The sequence below is a fragment of the Sceloporus occidentalis genome, unplaced genomic scaffold (assembly GCF_023333645.1).
Source record: "Sceloporus occidentalis isolate IW3139 unplaced genomic scaffold, rSceOcc1.0.p SCAF_5, whole genome shotgun sequence".
NCBI classification, from domain to species: domain Eukaryota; kingdom Metazoa; phylum Chordata; class Lepidosauria; order Squamata; family Phrynosomatidae; genus Sceloporus; species Sceloporus occidentalis.
The window spans coordinates 117,187,850-117,210,825 of record NW_028316985.1 but is presented as its reverse complement, the minus strand read 5'-3'; the positions used below and the strand labels follow the sequence as shown (position 1 = coordinate 117,210,825).

At 41.3% G+C, this 22,976-nt stretch overlaps 1 protein-coding gene across 1 annotated transcript; it reads right to left on the bottom strand.

Annotated features, from left to right (window-relative positions):
* Positions 1 to 426: 426 nt before the first annotated feature.
* NIPAL1 (NIPA like domain containing 1) lies at positions 427 to 22,886 on the bottom strand. The gene is made up of 6 exons (XM_089525205.1): positions 22,820 to 22,886; positions 11,704 to 11,970; positions 7,618 to 7,674; positions 6,521 to 6,611; positions 5,069 to 5,229; positions 427 to 3,374 (listed from the first exon to the last, which is right to left on the bottom strand). The coding sequence occupies exons 1-6, from the start codon at positions 22,860 to 22,862 to the stop codon at positions 2,746 to 2,748; spliced, it is 1,248 nt and encodes a 415-aa protein (XP_089381331.1). The 5' UTR covers positions 22,863 to 22,886; the 3' UTR covers positions 427 to 2,745.
* Between the last annotated feature and the right edge of the window lie 90 nt (positions 22,887 to 22,976).

The window sequence follows — 22,976 nt, the reverse complement described above, 5'->3', positions numbered from 1 at the left end:
TCCATGTACTCCAACGTATTGTCTTTCAGAAAGAAGCCATGTCCAAAGTAGAACCTTGTTTTGATAAGCCTTGTCCAGAATATCTCAACCAAGAAATTTCTTAAAGAACAGTGCTGAGAGGTTCGTGGTCCTGAGCCTAACTTTGTGTAGCCCTCATCCAGATGTACCTGCAAGCATTTCATTCAGACATCCGCAGAAGTGTTCTTTCCTGGGAGCCTCTTGATACAGAAGAGAAAATGGGGTGAGAGGCAGACAGCAAACAGTGTGGTCCTGACCACATCTGTCTGGCGATTTAAGTATGGGAAAAGCAGAGCTATATTGTCCTAAAGGAACTAGTACAGTTCCCAAAAACATACTTTTAAAAAGCGGGAACACATATTTTATAAAACACATTCTTTATTCCTTATGACATTTCAATGTCACATTTCAATGGTCTTCTGTCAGAAAGGTTTTTGGTTGTTTTTTTTTTTAAGTTTAATTCCAATACACTTGAGTCAAAAAGCAGGTATACACAGAAAGAAGAAATTATTTCCTGAAGGACACAAGGTTTTCCTGCACACACTTCTCTGGTAGGACTTTTAATGAAGCATGTTTGATCATTTCATACTGGATATTAGTGCTGGGTAAATACAATGGAAGCAAAATATTTCCTGAAGTGATTAGATACTTTTAACTCTCTTACTTGCCCAAGTTTCTATAATGGACAAATGCCATCCCTAACATGAAGAAACACTGGGTGAAACAAGTAAGTGTAATACCAAACATGTTTTACACACTGGGAGGAAGCTACAAATGCACCCACAACCACGCTAGCTTTTCAGGAACATACTAGTAATTCCAACAAAAACATTTTCTTTCACACAGAGATTGGGTGAATATCCTCATATGCTTCTGGAATTAATATGGGGGGGGGGAGATTACATTTTGCATTGGGTACTTAGCTGGGAGATTTATGTTAGGCCCATGGGGGGGGGGGACTCCAATCACCTCTTTTGATATCCAACTCAATAAAGCAGGCTGAATGACTCTTCTACAGCCCTGATGTGGACACCATTACTATAAAGGAGCCTCAGCATGTAAGCTTGCATAAGGAGTTTCGTGAAGGCAGTTGCTTTGATGGATTGATTCTGGACATTTGGAGGAGGTGAGGAAATCCCAGACTATATATTAATGGGCTGCAGATTTAATATAAACAAAGCACTGGCAATCTTCCATGCTAATCCTCTCTGCCTGGAAATGTGTGTCCATTGCTACCCATTCACACATCAGGTCTGCATCCAGGGTAACATTTCTGAGTCCTAGTTACAACAAGCTTCATGCCATCAGACATGTCCTATAGCTAGACTCCCATGAATGCACTCAGCTTGGAACAACCTTTCCCTAGACTCCCCACTCTTTAGTTAACCAAGGGGAGGAGTGTGAGCCTAGCCTAACAGACAGAAACCAGCCATGGCATTTATCTACTGATGCACCTCAGCATACCCAAAGACCTAGAGGCTTCTGAGAAACCACCAAACATCTCAGATGGGTCTGAAACCACCCCAGAACCTTCTCCAGATCTACCATAAATTACAGTGGAACTAGTACTCACTGGTAATTCTATTATGTACCATTAAAATAAGATCTGTCAGTTGTCTGTTGGATTTCAGCCAAAGATAATGGAAGTCAGCTGCAAATTACATCAGTTTTGTAATTCAGGAATGAGGAACATGTGTTCACCCAAATTCTGTGGGGCTACAATTCCTGCCATTCAGTGGTCATGTTGGGCAGCACTGATAAGAATGGCAGTCTAGTAATATCCAAAAGGTCACACATTCCCTCCACTGCTGACAGAATGTATCAAACTATTGTATGAAAAACCTCACTGAAATAAACATGAGTCATTTCAGCAGAGCAAAGAAGAACAAGAACAGGTTGACCTGCAATAGACTAAACACAGATTTGGAAGAAGTTTGTAGGAAATTATTATAGAAGAATTTGAATAGCCAATGAGAATAACTCTGGTGGAAGCTTTTTCTCACAACGAATTACACATTTACAAAAAAAGCTATCTGAACTAAATAAGTAGTTTTAAAGTTACAGTAAAAATGTAAAACAATAAAAAATGTAAATCAAAAATATCATCCTGAGGCTGATCTATCATACTGTATACCAACAATTTTTATTTTAATCTTAGAGGAAATCAGGTACTGCATGATGGGAAATTCTGACTTAGTCTGAATGCAACCCATTACTTACAAGATATTTCAGTGCTAACTACCATATGAAAGATCTCTTTTTAAATGAATTTTTAAAAATCATTTTGTTTGTTGCTAGAAAATTTTTCTTACGGGCATTTGCTAGCTGAAAAACTTTGAAGTGACATCAAAAAACTATAGTAAGCTGACAGCCTTAGGGAAGGTCATGATTTTCCACACACAGATACCTTTACCAAGTCAGTTGTAAACCAAGTGACTTTCTAAAAATACAGTAGAATTATAAAGTGCTATTTATGAAAATACACTACATCTCCATATATATAATGCTATCATTCAGCAAGTATTAGTTCTTCAGACAGCATCACAATTGTCTCTGAAGTTCATATGCTGCCAAAGATGGGAATAAATAGGAACATTATCTTCACATTTCCTTTTCTGTTCCAAGAGTAAACATTATAGCGCCTGTTTTCTCTCTCCTGGGGGAATGGTGGTATGTTTTCTGAAGACGGCTTTCACTCTAGTTAACTGTTCAGTCAGATTGGTTGACTCAATGGTGATCTCCTAGCTCCTTCCCTCGACTGAACAGGGTATTATCCTCATCACCTGTCAAGGCCGAGGACTCCATGTTCTCCAGTAAAGTTTGATGAGCCTCATAACCATGGAGAGGCACGAGGGAGTCTCTTTTACAAGAAGAGGTCAGCTGGCTCCAGTTGATTGTGACATTTTTGAAAGCATGCAGAAAGAAAATGCCAATAATTATGGTGAAGAATCCACTCAGTGTCCCAATGATATCCCCAAGCTCCATGCTGTTCCATTCCTTGAAGAGGATGACAGAGCAGATCACCACTGTGGTTGTGAAGCACACATAGTAAATGGGTGTCACAAGAGATGTATTGAACACATCCAATGATTTGTTGAGGTAGTTAATCTGAGTACTGACGGACAGCACCAAAGCCAGAGCCAAAATATAAACCAGTGGATTTCGGAAAACTGGTTTCTGATATAGTATATCTTTAATAGCAATACCCAATCCCTTGACAGAAGAGACGGAGAAAGCACCAATCACTGAACAAATGGAGATATAGACCAGGATATTTGTCTGACCATACCTTGGAGCAACTACTAAAATGAGCACCAGTGAGATCACAATTATAACAACAGCAAAGGCAATGAACACTGGAAGAAAAAGAAAGAAGAACTGTATGAGCGTGTGAATCAAGCAATGATCCAAAATGTTTTTCACAATTAACTCAGCCAGCTGTATCAAGAGCCACAAAAAGAGTTCTGCACAGGGAATGCTGTCATTCACAGAAGTAGGAATGGACAAGAGGTCTGCAGCCCCTAAAACTCTGCACTGGAGAATTAGAAGACCCTCTAACACAGTGTGATAAGTGATGCAAAAAGCAACTGATGAAAATAATCTTCACTGTTTTATGTAAGTGAAAGCCTGAGCTGGATCAAATCCCATTAGAATTTGTTCATTATAGTGCTCTATTCAAATAGCAAATTCATGATAGATTTTTTTTCACAGATATTGAGTTCCCACAGACCTCTTAACAAAGCTCAGCACACACAGTAAATACACTTGACATGTTCCAGATCCAGTTCTCACAGCTGCCTGGATTTCAGGTAGCAGAGCTCTGTAACAGACAATGAATGAATGCAGATACTATGAAGGTTATTGAGCCAAAGGTCTGCTTTGGCATAAGCCTCTCGTGGTCTCAGAACAAAACAAAGCATCTCTCTCTCTCTCTCTCTCTCTCTCTCTCTCTCTCTCTCACACACACACACACACACACACACAGGGGGTGGGCTTCTCTGATCAATGAGGAACATTGCTCAGAGAATTGGGCAGAGAAAATAAAGAATCTTGTTCAGATTCACTGCCTGATTTGATTGGCTGCCTGACATCTGTTCAAAACTACATCCCCAAACACCTCTTCTCCTGACTTCAGGGCAGACTGTTTATTGTCTGCCAAGAGCACATGGTACATCCAAGCCAAGATCTGAGGTGAGAACGTGATATTTACTCAGACATCATCTTCTCTCTTTGGCTTGTGATGGGAGAAAGCACAGTATGTGCAAGTTTTAATGTCTTATACAAAAGTCTACACTCTGAGTCACACACAGCTCCAATTGCACAGAGGATGGAAAGAGTCAGAGAATGTGCTGGATGCACTTGGCTAGTCTTCAAGCTTCCTAACAACCCTGGTTTACTGTTATTTATTTAAAGCACTGTGCATTGCCTTTTAACCTACCAGGATCTTCTAAGTGGTGTACAATGATAAAAAAAATTAAAACATTAAAGATATGAATAACATTTTCTAAAGCAGGCTTGACTCACCTCTTTAATTTAAAACCACAGACTATTTAAAAAGCCAGAGCAGGCACCCCTAATTTAAAGACTGAAGGGTAGGGTGAAATAATACAGTCTTAGCTGCCCCAGTTGTGGTACTACAACAGACAATATCCTGACACACATATTTATCAGCCTAGCCTTGCAAGGTGTTGGGAGATGTAGCAGGACCTCTGTTGAGGATCTCAAATTTCAGGCAGGCTCCTATGGAAGGAGGCAGTCTTGGACAGAACACTGTGGTAGAGTGTGAGAGGGCCCTCTAGACCTTTGAGACTTTTGCTGCCATAATCCCTCACTATTATAAACCACGGTGAGTGGGACTGATGGAAATCTGAACCACCTGAGGAACCAAAGATTCCCCAACCCTGCAGCCGGGGCCCTGGAGGCAGAACAGAACATGTGTGGTCCCACAGCCTTCTCTCCAATGAATGAACAGATCCTGGAATAAATCAGAAATATCTGCAAGGTATTTCACTAACCATACTATTCTAAAGTAAGCATTTGAATTACTTACCTGGATCTTTTAGCTTTGTTTCCATATCATCTAATGATGTCACTAGCTCCTCTTCAGGAGCATGAATCACCATCACCGTAGACCCCAAGACGCTTAAGATGCAGCCTAATTTCCCATGGATATTGAGCTTTTCATTCAAAAAATAGGAGGAGAGTATTGCACTGTTGGGTTTTTAAAGAAAGGACGCATTAACCAATTTTTTAAAAAGAACATTTTACGTTTCATTTTTAACAGATCTAAAAACTGAAGTTCAGAATCAGCACTAAAGAAAATACCATACATATTTGTAACATCTTAAAGACCAAAATAGTTGTGGAAAGATTAGTACAGACTTGGTCTCTAATGCTATCTGCATAGGAGAAGTATAGACAATTGGACACTGGGGTGAAAGATAGAGAACAAATTCCTGGGCAAAGGTATGGAAGAAGACTGCAGATGTTCTGAGCAGAGCTGTTCCTATATGGAAGCTCTTAGGGTAGTTCATGTGTACACCTGGCTGGAGGTTGACAACAAGGTACATTGATGTCCTTCTCTGTTTTGTTCAGCACTGAAGATGCTTTGAAACCAGGGTTTTGCTGGGCAGTCAAAATTGCAGAATTTTTATTTCCAAATGACCACATCCATCTGTAACCTTCCTGTGTGTTTCCATTGCTTCTTTCAATTTTTCCATAGCATAGACAATTCATTGTGCAGTGAAAGCTTGTATTGGAATGTGAATTGGTCACATTAGGAATAATCTATCAGAAACACCAGAAAAGTACACAGATTATTTGTGGTCATGTTGCCTTGGCAGATCATATCTGTACCAAAGTACATGACATGCAGCATGGACAGAATAGTACAGGTATACCTGTATATCTACTTTCCCAGTACTAAAGCTTGAGGTTTTGGACTGCAATTCCCAGAATCCTCCCCCCCAGTGGCCATGTTGGCAAGGGAATTCTGGTGCTTAAATTCAATAAAGGAACTCTTCCAATCTCTGCTTAAAATGAATGATGGATCTCCAGCTGGGTGAACACATACACTGGTTCAAAACTGGGTAATCAAAAGGCTTGCCTGCTGCATACTCCTCCTATGTTATTTCAGCACCAGACCAAGCAAACAAGATGCATAAACGGTGCCAACAGAGCTGCTCTTGCACTTGTTAGCTTACAAGCCAACCTGGTAACTTGTTTGCAGAACTTTCTAAAACAATACAACTATAACGGGAGAACAACTTTCGTAGGATGCATCCGCACTGCAGAAATAATCCAGTTTGACTGGCGTGGCTCAGTACTATGGAATTCTTGGAATTGTAGTTTGTTGTGGCATCAACTCTGGTGGTTTCTGCAGTATGGATTATTTCTCAGTGCAGATACAGACATAGAGTCCATCATTTGAGCTGAGCCACAAAATGACTATCCTAATATAGTGGATATCCCAATGCAATGAGTAAATCCGATTTGTACTAACCTTATAAGTACACTAAGTGCACCCAGAGGAGTTACCAAAGTTGCTGGTGCAAAGGCATAGGCGGCAAAGTTCGCTGCTTCTCCAATTCCCACTGCAAAAAGACACTAGTGTTAGCAGAGAAACGATCACTCTCAATATCTTTAGCATTAAATTCCCCTCTGATCATACTACTGACATTCCTATTCTCAGCCAAGGCAACTGCATCAGATGGATAGAGAAAGGAAGGAGACTCTTGTAAAAGCAGGAACCACCAGGGTCTGACAGCTACATCTTAAGGCAGGGAAAAGGAACCTTTGCGTTTGGTGCCGATTCCTATTCTCAGGGCTTCCCAAGATGATCATGCCCCCTTCCCATGACACAATTCTTTCATGGTTTCCAAGCTTTGGAATAGAGACATCACTAGGGCTTGCAGGGGGTGGGGGATGTACTGAGTGACATATCGGGGAGGTGTACACCTGGTGAGGTGGTACAACCAGTGGGACTGGCATGACTGCTGGATGAGGGGGAAAAAGGCATTGCCTCCCTTTCTCGCTCACCCAGGAGCCACATCAGACTCTGAATGAGAACTCTGGTGGCTATGGCATCACTCCCCTCAGCAGCCGCCACTGCTTAGGGGGTGGGGGAGTGTGCCTTCCATTCAGAATCTGGTGCCACAGCCGCTCAGGCCCAGGTGGCCGGGGGGGCAGGTAAGCGAGGCAGTGGGAGGGAGGGAGGGACAGTCAACCATCTTCCCCACAGCCCTTTCCAGTCACTTACACGAGTGACACAAAAATGAATAATAGTACTGTTTTGGAAAACAGGTTTTCTTCCCCATTCTTAAAAAAGTTGTAATGCTCTCCTAAGGTTTAGTTATTGGGCATTAAGAGCAGAAAGCTAAAAATACGCTGGCATTTTTGATCCCAGCCCAATCCTGGAATGCATCTCCTGTGAATATCTCTTAAACCAAACCTGGCCCTTGGGCTGAAATAAGTTGCCCCCACCTACCTTTGCTTTAAGGTTTTACTCTAAGAAACACTAGTATATCCCTTGAGAAAGGAGTGTGTGTGGAATCTCCTGTGTACTTTTAACTCAAATAAAAAAAATGCTTTAATACTTACTTGAAAGCAGCCCTGCCCACCACAGCCATTCCTTCAGGTAAGAATACCCACCCTGTCCTGAAAAAACAAAACACAAACACGCCATTATTATTTTAAGAAAAAAAATATTATAGCAAGGCTTGTGACAATTTCTTTGAGACACACCCTGTTGTAGGATTTACATGGGGGGGGGGGGAGGATCTGTCACTTTTCTAGCCAAATGCATTTTTGTGTAATAACATCCCCATGACCAATTTAAACAACAGACTGAGCCACAACAACTGTCTACTTTGCTATTTCAGCTGAATTTTTACTTGGTGCTAACAAAGTAATTGTTCACTGTTCCTGTCTGGAGTCTTATTTTTGTCATCTAGTAAATGAAAAACAGCACAATAAAAGTGTGTGAGAGATATGATCAATATAGCTGCAATGTTTTGCAAGTATAGTTGCAATGTTTTGCTATGTGCGCCATGTTTTACCACACTGTGAGAAAGTGACCTCTTTTAACAGGCAGGCTTTGGGCAACTGATCAGTTGCTGAGGAAGGAGGTTGTTACCAGCTAGGTGCTGTACTTTTCCATAGTGAGGTATTTCTAAATTTTATTTTTAATTGTGCATTTTATTAATTATTAATATGGGCTTCCTTGAATCCCATTTTAAGGAGCTAGGCAAGATATAAATCCAACTAACCAAAAAACAAGACAATAAGGTTGTAATCCAACCCTGAAATTAATGGAAATTACTTTAATTAATCTATTCTGCACTGTCCTTCCACCTTGGATGCTTACACAACTTCACTGAAAGTGCTGCATTCCATACCTTTTTTAACCATTCAGAGACACCAGGAACACCTGATTTTTTTCCAGTTGGAATCCATGTTTATTTTTACCATTAATAAACATTAATCTAATATCTGATTTTATTGCATCACCTCTTAAATGTCCTAACAGAACACTTTTTATTATAAATAATGACTATTCTAAACCAATCATATCATTTTCTGAGGTCTAACATAGAGGCAAAGCAGACAGGCAGATCCAACTCTACAATTCTATGAAGAAGCGGCTAGAAGTTGCTCCCACCCCAATCACCCCAGGGCTGCAGCGAACACTTGCCATGGTCCCATGGGCACCTCTGCAGCCTGAATAGGAGCGGAAAAGATCAGCTCCTTTTGGGGCCGGATTTGGGCCACCTTAGGCGGTTCCAGTGCAGCCCTGGGGCGGCTTCTGGCTGCTCCAGGGGTGTGCGTTTTGTAAACAACACACGCGCGGAGCAGCCGGAAGCTACCCTTGTCTGCCCATCTGTTTCAGGCCATAGTTTTCTAGCAGCTTTTGATATTACAGTAGACCCAAAATGACAATTTTGGGGCAGAACTAAGTGCTGGATCCAATGCAAGCAGAACAGCAAGATCTGTCAGAAGTGGTGTGTGGGTGGGCCCCCACTCTATTGTCACCTCTTTATTTGATGTAAAGGTGGGTCCCAAGGTTAAAATGTTTGAGTTCCACTGCTATAATGTATTCCTCACAACTCCACAACATGTAAGCCGCTATCTACATATAGCTATTATTCAAACTGGCTGCCAATAAGATTCTGGACAGAGTTCAAAGTGTTGGTTATTAGCTTTAAAGCCCTATAGGATTGCCTTCTTCTGTATAATCTGCCCCATATACTCACATACTCCAAGAGACATCTACTTCAGTCAATCAAAACTAGACTGACTGTTACTTAGAGGACATTTTCTTTGGCCACCCCCAGATTGTGGAATGATCTGCTGGAAAAGATTTGTCAGCTCAAGACACTGTCTGTATTTAAATCAGAAGCAAAAAACAGTAAAGAACAATCTGGCCTATCCAGATTATTTTTATATTATGATGTTTAAAGTATGTATTAATGGATATTATTAAGTATTGATCTTATATTCTCTTTTAAATGATCTTATGTATTGTGTTAATTGTTGTTGTTGATCCACAGGGAAAGGTAGATAAGAAATGATAATGATGATGGATCTTGCATTATTTGAAACTAACTGATAGCACAAGCTTTACTAGACTCGAGCCTACTTCCTCAAATGCATCTGAAGAAGTAAGCTGAAGTCCATGAAGGCTCATGTTAACAACTTCTCTCTTTTAGTTAGTTTCAAAGATGCTGGAAGTTCCCTTTGCATAATGATTTTCCAGACTAACACTTTTTGGCTATGTCTTTGAATTCTATTATTATTATTCTCCACCAACTACAGAGAAGAGAAAAATCCTTACAAAGAGCCAATACTTTCTTGCAGTTTCCTGCTGTTTCTAAGAAGCATGGAAACCACACTTTGCATAATTTCCTGACTTGGTAATCATCTTTAAATGGCCAAGCCTCCAAACAAAACAAAACTGTAGGAAAGCCTCAAACAGATACAAAACACCAATTAAATTCAGGGGGGAAAACAGTTAAACCTAATAAGGAAGTAATAAATATAAATACTGTACACAAAATAAAAGAATTCTTATCAACCAAAGTCACTGTGTAAACAGTGTAACTATAGTCGTTGCAATATGAGAGCCTTTAGGGCTGAAGGGTGGGGTATAAATACCATAAATAAACAAATAAATAATAAGTAATATACAGTACAACAAATAATTAGTAACACTGAATATATGCAAAGGGATCAGATAGTTAACATGAAGTCAATATAAAGTAAATTTAAGGATTAAAGTCCATAATACAAATGATTTTCATCAGAACTTTATTGTCCGTTAGTCTTCAAGCCATGTGTCCTTTAACAATTCTGCTGAAAAGTTGGACAAGCAGTACTGAAAAGTTGCATTAAAAAGTTGTACTTATGATGTATGTATGGAGAAGAGCTGAATAAGCTGAAATAGTGATACACTTATAAATTACAAATTCACACTTTAATAAGTCTTCAACCATATGTCCTTTTACAATTGGAATGAGAAGTTAAACAACCATCATGAAGGCCTACAGACGCAATATGAGAAGTTCAACAGGCTTCACTGATGCGCTATAATCATGATAATAAATGTTACCGAAGAGCTATAGAATTAGTAGTAAAATATATGAGTAGTAAAATATGAACTATGAAGGCATTAAAAAAATTCTTTATCAGTAAGGAGGAACACCTAATGTTTTCCAACTGCTAATCATTGTATTTTCCAGACTCTAAGAAGCTAGATTATACAAGAGTTACACATGATCAAACACTGCCACCACCGAGATAAAATTAAACAACAAAAATACAATTAAACAAAAATATAATGCACTGACTCCTCACAAATGAAACTACCAGCATAAGCTTTTATCAAGTCGGATACTCAGCTGTGAAGGTTACCTAACTATAAAGGCTGAAAGCCTTACTGCATAACAAAAGTAAGCTGACATGTAGCAAGAGAGAAGCAGCTTTCTCCTTTCCTCTCTGCACGATGTCTTGGCACCTCCATTCTCCTTCCATTTTTACTCAGGAAGAGAATGGAAGTGCTTGACACCATGTGGAGAGTAAGGAGAAAGCCACCTTTCCCTTGTTGCATGTCGGGTTACTTTTGTCAAGCAATAAAACTTCCGTTACCCAGAATTATGAAATCCAAAATACTCAAAAACCCAAAACTTATTTCATGTGTGGTTGAGACAGTGACACCTTTACTTTCCGATGTACACAAACTTTGTTTCATGAACACATTTAAAAATATTGCATAAAACTACCTTCAGGCTGTATGGATAAGATATATATGTAACATGAATGAATTTTGTGTTTAGACTTGGGTCCCATCTCCAAGATCCCATATTATGTACATATATGCAAATAGAGGTATTCCAAACACTTCTAGTTCCAAGCATTTCAGATAAGGGAGACGGATTTAATGACTACCATTAACACATGGTACTGTAACAGAGCTGCCTAGTCAGTACAAAACTAATCAAAGGCACAAATCAAATCATGACCTGGTGGCGGTTTCCTGGTGTTTCTGAGAAGCCACATTCTCCATAATTTCCTGATTTGATAACATGGCTAAGCTTTTAAATACACACTTCAACCCCGACTTTGGGGTTTGATATTTCTGTAGCAAAACAAGAAGTAGGTTATTTCTTTGGAATCACTAATATTTCTTACCTGCTCTAGTGTATCCTTTTTCAGCCAACTGCAAAAGGCCCTTCTTTTTCAGTATAAAGCTGGAACCAACAAAGATGCTGGACCCAATGGCTAAAGCCACACCTGCGTATAAACTGTACTTGCTTCCTGTGGGTGTGGAAACACTCAGCTCTGTTTCATTGGGGTATCTGCCAGAATAGGCAAAAAAGGAGGCTTGGAGTTCTGATATGTTGAGGATCTGACACCAGGCATGTTGAGAGTTGGGGCAAATCAAAGGAAACACCTCACCTGGAAGGAAAAGGGGGAGGGGGAAACATATATTTTATTGACACATATTAAATCTATCCATGTATACATAAGTTAATGAGATACATTCCTGTGTATTATTTCTTTAACAGAAAATCCAGTACCAGAGACAGAATAACATGGAAAGAATAGGGATAGGTTTCTATACCACAAAAAAGAACAGTTCCACATGTTTCAGGCAGCTTTTCTATTCAAAACTAACAATATGCATATGTGAAATGAAACAAACAGGTCAGGTATACCATGCATAAGTAAACAAAAACATTTTGAATCTTCTGGAGACCAAATGAAAATTTCCTCCAAAATGCATCCAGGGAGGACTTTTTCCTCTTTTACCAGCCTCTACTTTCCTTATGATTTCCATTTTGGTGGCCAGACTTACAGATCTATGTTTTTTAAACATGCTGCGGCTAGATGGTGAAGCAAGCTTATCTGCTCTCTCCTTTTCTCTGTTTTGCTGTTCATGCATGTTCATTCAGAAATTCTGGAGGCAGTTTTTGTTTACCTTGCCCGCTCTTTCCCAGTTCAAGCTTTATTGCATACACTGTTGCAACTTAATATTGAAAGTGTGTGCTTCTCCAGCCCTCCTTGTACCAATGGTGATACTGCTAAAGAATGTCCAGCTAGACCAAGGATAAGGAGGAAAAGAAAGCTGCAAGGGATTAAAAAGACTTTGTAAAAAGGAGCCTCAGAGGCTTTGTGAAAGGTTTTGAATCTTATTGCATTAAAAAAGAAAATTGAAACAGAGCAGGAGAGTAGCGGCTTTCTCTGCGCCTCTCCACAAATCCTCGGAGCACTTGCCTTCTCTTCCCGAGGGAGACGGTCATAAAAGCACACCTTCTGTCAAATAGATTTTTTCCAGAACAACAAAGGACACTCTTTTATAACTGTCTCCCTCGGGAAGAGAACAGAAGTGCTATGAGGCACAGAGAAAGCCAGTACTCTCCTGTTCTGTTCATCTTTCTTTCATCATGTGTTAAGACTGTTAACTGAGATATGTCTGTATTTTCAAAAGACTTGGAAGAAACTATTTGTCCCATGACAAATGGGTCTCTGATCTCTGCTCCAGTTTTAACCATTTACATTTAGATAATTTGCAAGGCTGCCTTTTGACACTTCCCAAGAAAAAGAATAAAAATTAAATCACAGAAGACAATCCTGGTAAAAACCAGATGGTACAAATACTTGACAGTTTATGGTGGAAAATACAGTCTCAATTAATGATCAAAGTATTTCAAGGGCCTCTGCTATTTCATGTTATATCCCCCATTCCCCGCTCTCCCACCTTGGGACATGGTTGTAAGCAGAAGAATATGTTTTTTGAATCTTGAATTTGGCCAGAATTCAAGATAAAAGCAGGGAAAAGATTCAGTCTGGGGGTTGTTTGAAGACGGATGTCAAGATGTTGCTGGCTGACAGGAGAAATGTCTAGATACCAAAGGGCTGGACTGATATTGCTTATGACATATATGCCTATGTATGTTGGCTTTACATCTGCTCAATCTATATATTGTGAACAAAACAGAACAAGGCTTCAGTATTCACTTTTCACAAGAAAAATGGCCATAGAAAGCCACTGCTGGAATTACTTCTTGGGGAAGTATGAAATGAGACAAATATGGGATAACTATTATGTGGCTCTAGTAAAACAGAATAAACAGTAAGGGTTTCTGTTCTTAATAAACCTTACCTGTTAGAAATAACAAAATTTACTTCTAAGATTCTTCCTTGGACTGCACAGCTGCATATAAAAGATGCCTTATACTGATCCAAATCTGTTCTTACTAGTTCTAATCCTGCCCTCTAATAGAGTGAAGTAACCCAGATGGCTGAACAATGATCTCTTTCCCTCTGTTGGTGTATAATAAGTTAAGGCAGAACTGGAGTCTGAGCATGGTTTTTTAAAAATGGTAGCCTTAGGCCTGTTACAGACCGCCAAAATAAAGCTGCTTCGAGTCTCTTTGGAGGTATGCTGTTTAAATGATGCATGCACCCTAAGAATCTGGAAGCTGCACCAAAGCTGCACTCCAGTGCTTAGGAATGGAGTGTGGCTTTGGCGCAACCTCCGGACTCTTAGGACCCATGCATAATTTAAATAGCATACCTTCAAAGAGACCCGAAGCAGCTTTATTTTGGCAGTCTGTAACAGGCCTTAGGAAAGAGATTATGCCATCCAGGCTCTTCTTCAGGCAACAAAATGTCTTGGGTTAGCACTGTCAAACAGTGGTCTTGGCCATGTTGCTGGAGATTCATCAACTGGAGCAACCAAACAATGAGTCTGGGTCTTCCTCAGACAATTCTGTGATACATATTATATTAAACTTAATCTACACTGCAAAGTTATGAAAACACAAACAGGAGACAGGTATGTCTTATATGTATGAGGCATTTCTGTCTAGAAATCTTCATCAAGCTGAAGAGCCGGTAGCAACATTTTAAACAATTTCCCACTTGTTTTAACTGTATAAATCAATACTGGACATGGAAGCATAGAGAAAGTTGTGCACCATCAAGCTGTTTCTGACTTTTAAGGTGATTTTATCATGAGGTTTTCAATGGAGGTTTGCCACTGCCTTTCTTTTACAGTGAGAGTGTGACTTGCCCAAGCTTTCCATGGCCAAGCAGGGATTCAGACCTATATCACCAGGAGTCTTAGTCCAATATTCATATCACTACATCACACTGGCTCTATAGAAGAATACACAGGTGGCGAAAAGCGGCGGTCTGGCTCCGCCTCCACTTGCAGCGTCCGGGAGCCGCAGCCTTTAAACCGCACGGCTCCCGGACGCTGCAAAGAAGGAGTGTGGAAATCACGCTCCTTCTCAGGCCCTGGAAGAGACGCCGCGAGGCGCTAGTCGCACGCTCGCGGTGTCATTTCTGGGGTGCGACGTGCGGACACAACGCGTCTGCTACGTCAAGATGGCGGCGACTGTGTGGAATGGCAGCCGCCATTTTGTGTGCGCAGAGCGCGTACTAGGGTTAGGGGGGTGCGGAAGCACCGCCCCTTCCTAACCCTAGTACACGCTCATCGCGTACTATATGGCGGTTTGTAACCCGCCACAATGACATTTTTGGGTAATAGAAGCACTGTCTCAAGCACTTATGTCTTCCATGTATCTCCACTACAAACATCATGGCTGAAATACTACACTCACCAGGGAGTAAGCACCACCTAACTCAATGGGACTGACTTCTGAGCAGATTTCTATAGGAATACAACAGACCTCCTGTGCAAGTGGTTATTTATCAGAGAATGTTAATAGAAAAACAACTTTTTTTAGAGAGTTGTTTTAATAAAAGTTGGGGGAGCACTGGGAGTCCCCACCAGCAATTCCTGCGTCTCTTTAAAAATGTGGGAAAGTTATACCTCAAAGATGACTTGCAAGAGGAGGGTAATGGCAGGGACCTTTCCACCTGTGTTTACCAGTATTAACTGTAAAATGAGACTCCAGTTTCCAATAAATAAGATGTTTTTAAAATTATTTTTATTGATTTTCAAGTCTTTATAAGATAGTCAAACATTACAGTGCAGCATAATAACGAATATAACAATAGTCATAGGATGTGATGTTATTCAGTGATCAATAGTTTGCAGGATTCCATGGGTGGGATTCTTCTGCAGTCAGTTCAGTCTTTGCATTGAGTTGTAAAGTGTCCTTCCAGAATTGCTGTGAGAGTCCGAAGTTTGGAGGTGGTGTGAAGGTTCATTTACAAATTCAATAAAGAACTTTCAATCCTCATAGGATGTGTCCTGTTTTGAAAGTCCATTACAAAGTCTCATATAAAAAGCATGTAAAATTGACCTGAAAATCCATCTGGGCCAGGCAACTTGGCCGGTTTCAATTTATCAATTGCTTTTCAAATCTCATCCAATTGGATACGTTTGTTCAAGAAAATTCGGTGGGGTTCTTTAATTTTTCCTAGAGTCAGTGATTTCACAAAGCTATCTAATGAAGTACCTTGAGGCAGCTCCAAAGTGAATAATTTGTGGGGGGGGGGGGAGCTCTAAATTCCTGTAGTATTTTGTCTGAGGTTGTTACCACTTTCTTGATGTGGGAAGTAAGAATAGTACTTTTCCTAGCCTTGCACTTAACCGCTCTGGCCAGGAGGCGTGAGTTTTTGTTGTTAAACTCATAATAATATGCCTTGGTATAATGTAGGACAGTTTGTATTTTCCTAGCATCTAATGCCGCTAACTCTGCCCTTTTCATTTGGAGTTGGTGAAAGATCTTAAAATCAAGTGATTCTTTGTGGGCATGTGACAACTGAGTTATGTCTTGAAGGAGTTTGGTTTTAGTGGCAACTTTGAGCCTTTTCTGTGTGGCTCCCTCTTTAATTAATAGGCCCCTGAGGACCACTTTCAAGATATCCCACAGTAGGCCTCTGAGGTTTCTGGCTTCCTATTTTCCAAATAAAACTGCTTAATTTCATCTTGAATCTGGGTTTTGTACTTTTTGTTAAGAAAAAGGCTGGGGTTAAACCTCCAAATGCAATGTTTCCGTGGGTCTGTTTAACTGCCAGGTCAGCACTATGGCTGCATGGTCAGAATAGACTATAGATTCTATCTGGACATCAATGACATTAGAAAGGGAGGATCGCAAAACAAGAAAATAATCAATTCTAGAGTAGGTGTGGTGTGTGAACAGAAGGTGATGTGTTAAGTATTCTCCACGGGTCTAGCATCCCTTCTTTAGATATAAGGTCTGAAATCAGGGATAGCTTTCTTTTAGTCTTGAAAGGATGGTGGGATTTCTCTATCTTATAGTCAAGCACCTCCTTCACATCTCCCCCAATAATAGTTGTCCCTTCTGCCAGCTCCCTCAAAGTTTGCAGAAAGGACCACATAAAAGCTTGTGGATTTGAGTTGGGAGAATAAAAGGTTGCTAACGTGGGAGTGGTGTTGGCTATGGTTCCTTCCAAAATCAGAAAGCAACCATATGGGTCACATATTATTGTGTAAGGCTAAAACGGGCCAGGAAAAGTATTGTTACTCCCCTCAACTTGTTTGAGTCACCTGTAGTGTACTGAGTTGCAAAGGGGGATCTCAGGAGGATATTTCCTGTCCCTTTTTTATGCGCGTCACACAGCATCCGCACGACAAAGAGACATCATAAGGGCTGCTCTAGGCAGCTTCTTCCTGGCAGCAGATTGCTGGCACGGCAACTACATGGCCCTGCCAATGATCCAGAGGAGAAAGGGCCGGGGTGTCCGGGAGCATGAAGCCCCAATGACACCCCTTTTCCAGACCATGGAGAAGAGGTCCAGAAAAACGCCGAATTGGGGCCACAGGGCTGCTGGTGAGGCTGCCCTGGCCCCAATATAGCGTGAAAAGGAGCGGGTGCAGACCACACCCACGTCACCTTCATTCTGCCCAGCACAAATCATTATGTCTAGAGTGTGGTCTCTGCACATGCTACTGGTCTCAGCACAGGTACTGAATTCCCCAGTTTCTCTTCCTCCTTGGAAGAGAGCAACTCAGAGAGCTCAGGAAGAGAAACGGCTGAGCAGCAGTATGGGCACTACACCAACAGAATCAATGGGAACTAAAGGTAGAACCACCTGCCATGGAAGATCTGAGGGATTAATGGACAGGTCACAGCATGTACTTTTGCAGGCAAGAGCTTCGTAAAAGGGAGTCAGATGGTAGTGGGCAAACATAATGTGTATGCTGCCATACATAACCATAAATTGATAGGATTGATTATTTACTTTTAATATGCATACAAGGAAGTGGAGGGAGAGGCAGGGAAGGTGTATGAAGCAAACATTGAAACAATTACTAATGTTTACATATTTCCGACTGCAATGGAGTTTCAGTTGACAGAAGGGCCAGAAAGCCTGTTCAGTATGAAGCTATCTTCCATAATACCTCCCTGCCTATAAAAATGTGTCTCCTAATTTTTAGAAACATTACAGCAAGCCCATCCCACGCAGGGCTTTAAGGTGAAGGCATATGTTCATTTAACGTGAGCTTTTCTGTGCAATAACAATACTGGTTACTCTAGATCAAAGATCACAGTTTTTATATCACACAGGTGCTGTGTCTAACAGTGGGAGAAAGGTTTTTAATTCAGCAATAAATTTCAAACTGGTTCTTCAAGCAACTTAAAGAGATGCTCAGGTATTCAAATTAAATCAAAAACAGTCACCAACCCATCTCGGTTTACTATTATTGGGTAACTCCCCGACAAGGCCAGATCACTCAACCACTGGCAAATCTATTCTAGTACTATTCTAGTACAACAATATCTCCCCACCCTGTGACCAATGGCACTCTACATCCCTTCCCATACAGCAAAGGTGGGCAGATTTCAGGCTTCCTCAATCTACTTTGAGTTTTTTAAAACCAAAACCACATAGTCCACCAAATGAAGTCAGGTGCAGAAGTGTGGCTCAAGGCAGATAGACATTCAATTCAATTAAGGATTAACTTTCTTTTTTCAGCAGCCTATTTAAATGATGGGTGGGGGGATTTATGTCACCGTTGTTAAATAATATGTGTGTGTGTGTGTGTGTGTGTGTCAGAGAGAGAGAGAGAAACTCATGCAGACCTACCACAAATTACCCAAATATCTAGCAGCGATCCTAACATACCTTCTGTACATTGCTTTGACTTGGGACTATTCTTGCCCTCTGTTTTCCAGTCATAATCCTTTCAGTTGATTATTTCCATCCCTTTACTACTCTTTACATCTCTTTACTATTCCACATCCAAGTAAAAGTGTTTTCATTCAAAACTCATATATAGTCTCACTCCTGCACAGCTGTTCTATCACTGTGGTGGTGGTGGTGGGTTTGCATATGATGCCAGAAAATTGCTTTAAAATTATGTCATTTTGCATTTTATGCCTCAGGCATAGATCATCTCTGTCTGGCTTTACTACAGAGATTGGGAAAATTACTCTTCTAGATGAAAACTCCCAGAATCCTCTAACTGGCGTAGCCAGTAAACTTATCAGCAAGGGGATTCTTGGAATGAAAATCCAAAAAAGGAATTTATCCAAACTTTGATTTGTTCCCATGCCCTTAATTGGCATTCTGCTTTGCTGAACACCCACCAGGACCAGCAAGAGAACCTATTTACGACACACTGAGGTATCCCAATGGATTGTCTGGGAGTAAAAGTGTTGGTATTAACATTGCCTTCAGCCTGCTACTTAAAAACACTGGCTTTCAAACTTCACCTTTTTTTATTCAGTCTGCCTAGTCCCTAGGTGGTTGTGTTTAATATGCAAAAACAACAAAAAAGACACTTTAAAGATGCTCAAAGTCACGCTTTAGTACTAGGGCAAAAGAAGTGGGAGTGAGCAAAGGCAATGAATGAAGTTGCAAGAAACACGCTAGACATGTAGGTCGAAAACACATTGCAGAAATAATCCAGTTTGAGACTGCTTTAACTGTCCTGGCTCAATGCTAGGGAATTCTGGGAACTTTAGTTTTGTGAGATATTGAAAAATCACTTTCTTTACCAATTTTCCAGGAGCTAAATATAAATAAATAGTTGAGCCAGCATAATGTAGTGGTTTGAATGTTGGACTATGACTCTAGAGACCGGGATTTGAATCCCAGCTCAGCCATGTAAACCCATCTGGGTGACCTTGGGCAAGTCACAGTTTCTCAGCTTCAGAGGATGGCAATGGCAAACCCCCTTTGAAGAAACTTGCCAAGAAAACCCCAAGAGAGGGTTGCCATAAGTCAGAAATGACTTGAAGGCACACAGCAACAACAGGAAATAACATAACACTGAGCCAAGATTTTCTGCAGTGTGAGGATTCTTCTGAATTCCAACTATAGATGGCAATGAAAATATTATTTCAGCACTAGGAAGGGCACAACATTCTCCACCTAAGTGCACCAGGCGAGTTTCAAGGACCTAGGCAAGAATTGTGTATGTGGAACACACAGCTGTGTCTTTCGAAAAAGGGGCCAGGTAGCACCTGCTCCTGCTTCACGCTACCCAACACTTGCTTCCCTGAGACAACTGCCTTCCTTTGCAGGATGACCGGACATCCTGCTTTTCCAGGACATATTCTTCTTTCAACTTTCTGTCCAAGAGGAATTCCAAATGCCCTCCATTCTGAGCATGACTAAAAAGCATGGATTTACATTTCTATTCGTGTTTTGAGCTTTTTATTTGGTCATGTTCCCTCCATTCTTCTTGAATGCCTGACATTTTGTGGTGCCTTGTCCTCCTTTGCAGTGAGGACATCTGGTCACCTTGTTCCTTTGCCCTTGGATTAAGGCCTGGTGAACTGTCCCATGTTTAAAACCTTGGCTTGTGTGTGCTCCTTCTCCAATCCTGTCTCTATTTTCCTCTCATAAGTCTCTCATCTATTCTCCACCTTTCCGGGAAGTTCACTCTTCCTTTTGGATCCTCTACTATTTCTTTTCTCTTTGTAACAACACTGGAGCTTAATTCAGGGCCTTGGAGCTTCATGAGAAAGCACAGAATGAATTTCCTTCAATACTGAGGTGCTGTAATCAGTTCCTGAAGTTTTCAAAGAAATTCCTCAAATGCTTTTAGACCAAGGACATACGTCTTATCCCTCAAATTCTTCTTCTTGTTATGTGCCCACTCTGAGTTATGGCGGCCCCATCCTGAGGTCTTCTTGGCAGGAATGATTCAGAGGTTTGCCTTCCTTTGAGGCTGAGTGGGTTTTCATGAACAAAGATTTGAATCCAGGACTCCCCAAGTTCAAGACACATTCCACTACACCGCACTGGCTCCCCTGCAACTTGTGTCCAATGCTGACAGGGCTGCCCTCCTCCTTTTTATTTGGTAGAGGCACACAAATCACTTCCACAACAGGCAGAAATCCAACATGTGCAGCTTCCCCATCACTGCAAGGAAGGTCTCGCTTGGTGAATTTTGTTGGTTGCTGTGTGACTTCAACTTATTTCCGACTTATGGTGACCTTAAGGAAGTGATGACGAACCTATGGCACATGTGCCAGAGGTGGCACTCAGAGCCCTCTCTGTGGGCACACATGCTGTCGCCCCAGCACAGAGTTTGCCAGAGTTTTTTACTAGAAAGCCAGAGGGATGTGGCACTTTGCAATAAATAAGTGGGGTCTGGGTTGCAGTTTGGGCACTCGGTCTGTAAAAGCTTCACCATCACTGTCTTAAGGCAAACCTATCATGGCAAGATTGGTTCAGAGGAGGTTTGTTGTTGCCTTCCCCTGGGACTGAGAAAGTGTGATTTGCCTAACCCAGTGGGTTTCATGGCCACATTGGGAATCAAACCCTGGTCTCCAGAGTCGTAGCCCAATGCTCAAACCACTACCCAAATTTCTGCTTACCCACAGATGGGGAGTTGGGAATATGTGCTTCTAAACCAAAAACATGAAAGCTAGTGTGAGATAGTGGTTTGAGTGTAGGACTACAACTCTGGAGGACAAGGTTCGAATCCTAGTTTGGCCACGTAAACCCACTGGGTGACCCTGGGCAAGTCACACTCTCTCAGCCTCAGAGGACTGCGGTGGTAAACCCACCCTGAAGAAACTTGCCAAGAAAACAGGTTCACTGCCTTAAGGTCACCTTAGTCGTAAACGACTTGAAAGAACACAACAACCTCAACAACAGTCACTGTAGAAACAATGTATTTGACACCACTTTGGTCCCAAACACACTGCAGAAACAATCCAGTTTGAGACCACTTTAACTGCCCTGACTCAGTGCTAGAGAATCCTGGGAATTGTAGTTTATTTTGGCCGCCAGTCTCTCTGACAGAGAAGGCTAACTGTCTCACAAAACTACAGTTCCCAGAATTTCCTAGTATATTGAGAGCATGTACTTATTAAAGCAGTCTTAAAACTGGATTATTTCTGTGGTGTGTTTTGGATTGGACCTAAGATACTATAATTAAGCAATCTCCCTGGTGGCCAAAATAAACTACAACTCCTAGAATTCCCTAGCAATTAAAGCGGTCTCAACACTGGATTATTTCTGTGGTTAGTTTTGGACCTAAAATGCTGTAATTAAAAGCAATGTCAATGTCCCTCGTGGCCAAAATAAACTACAGTCCTTGGCAATGAGCCAGGGCCGTTAAAGCGGGTTCAACACTGGATTATTTCTGTGGTCAGTTTTGGACCTAAAATGCTGTAATTAAAAGCAATGTCAATGTCCCTCGTGGCCAAAATAAACTACAGTCCTTGGCAATGAGCCAGGGCCGTTAAAGCGGGTTCAACACTGGATTATTTCTGTGGTTAGTTTTGGCCTTAAAATACTACAATTGAGCAATCTCAGTAAACTATAATTCCCAGGAGATTTCTTAGCACAGAGCCAGGGCACTTAAAGCGGTCTCAAAACTGGATTATAAAACTAGATTATTTCTGTGGCTTGTTTTGGACCTGAAATACTAGAATTAAAAGCAATCTCTTTGGTGGCCAGAATAAACTACAATTCCTAGCACTGGTGGCCAAAACAAACTACAAATCTCAGAGGAGCTTCCTTAGCAGCACCAAGCCAGGGGCACTTATTAAAGCGGTCTCCAAATTGGGATTGCAAAACTGGATCGTTTCTGTGGTTTGTTTTGGACCTAGGATACTATAATCAAGCCATCTCCTTGGTGGCCAGAATAAACTACAACTCCCAGGAGACCCCTTAGCAGCACTGAGCCAGGGCACTTATTAAAGCCGTCTTAAAGCTCCCTGGTGTGACACCCAATCCTGGGATGTGTAGTTTTTTGTGTGGAGGTACCAAGAAGCCCCTCTTGGGCAGAGATTAAGGACCTTGTGTAAAAAACTACAGATCCCAGGACCTTGCAAAGTAGCAGCCATCCATATTGTGGGATCATGTAAGGGAGGAAAGAGGAGGCGAGGCTGGGACTGACCTTCCCTGCACTCCTCCCGGCGCGGGACCACTTTCTCCCCCATGGCAGCGGCAGCACCAGCAGCAGCAGCAGCAGCAGCAGAGGCAGCCTCACAGACGGCAGCCAAGAAGGAGGAGAAAGAGAAAGGGAGAGTAATCAGAACGCCCAGGCGGCGCTA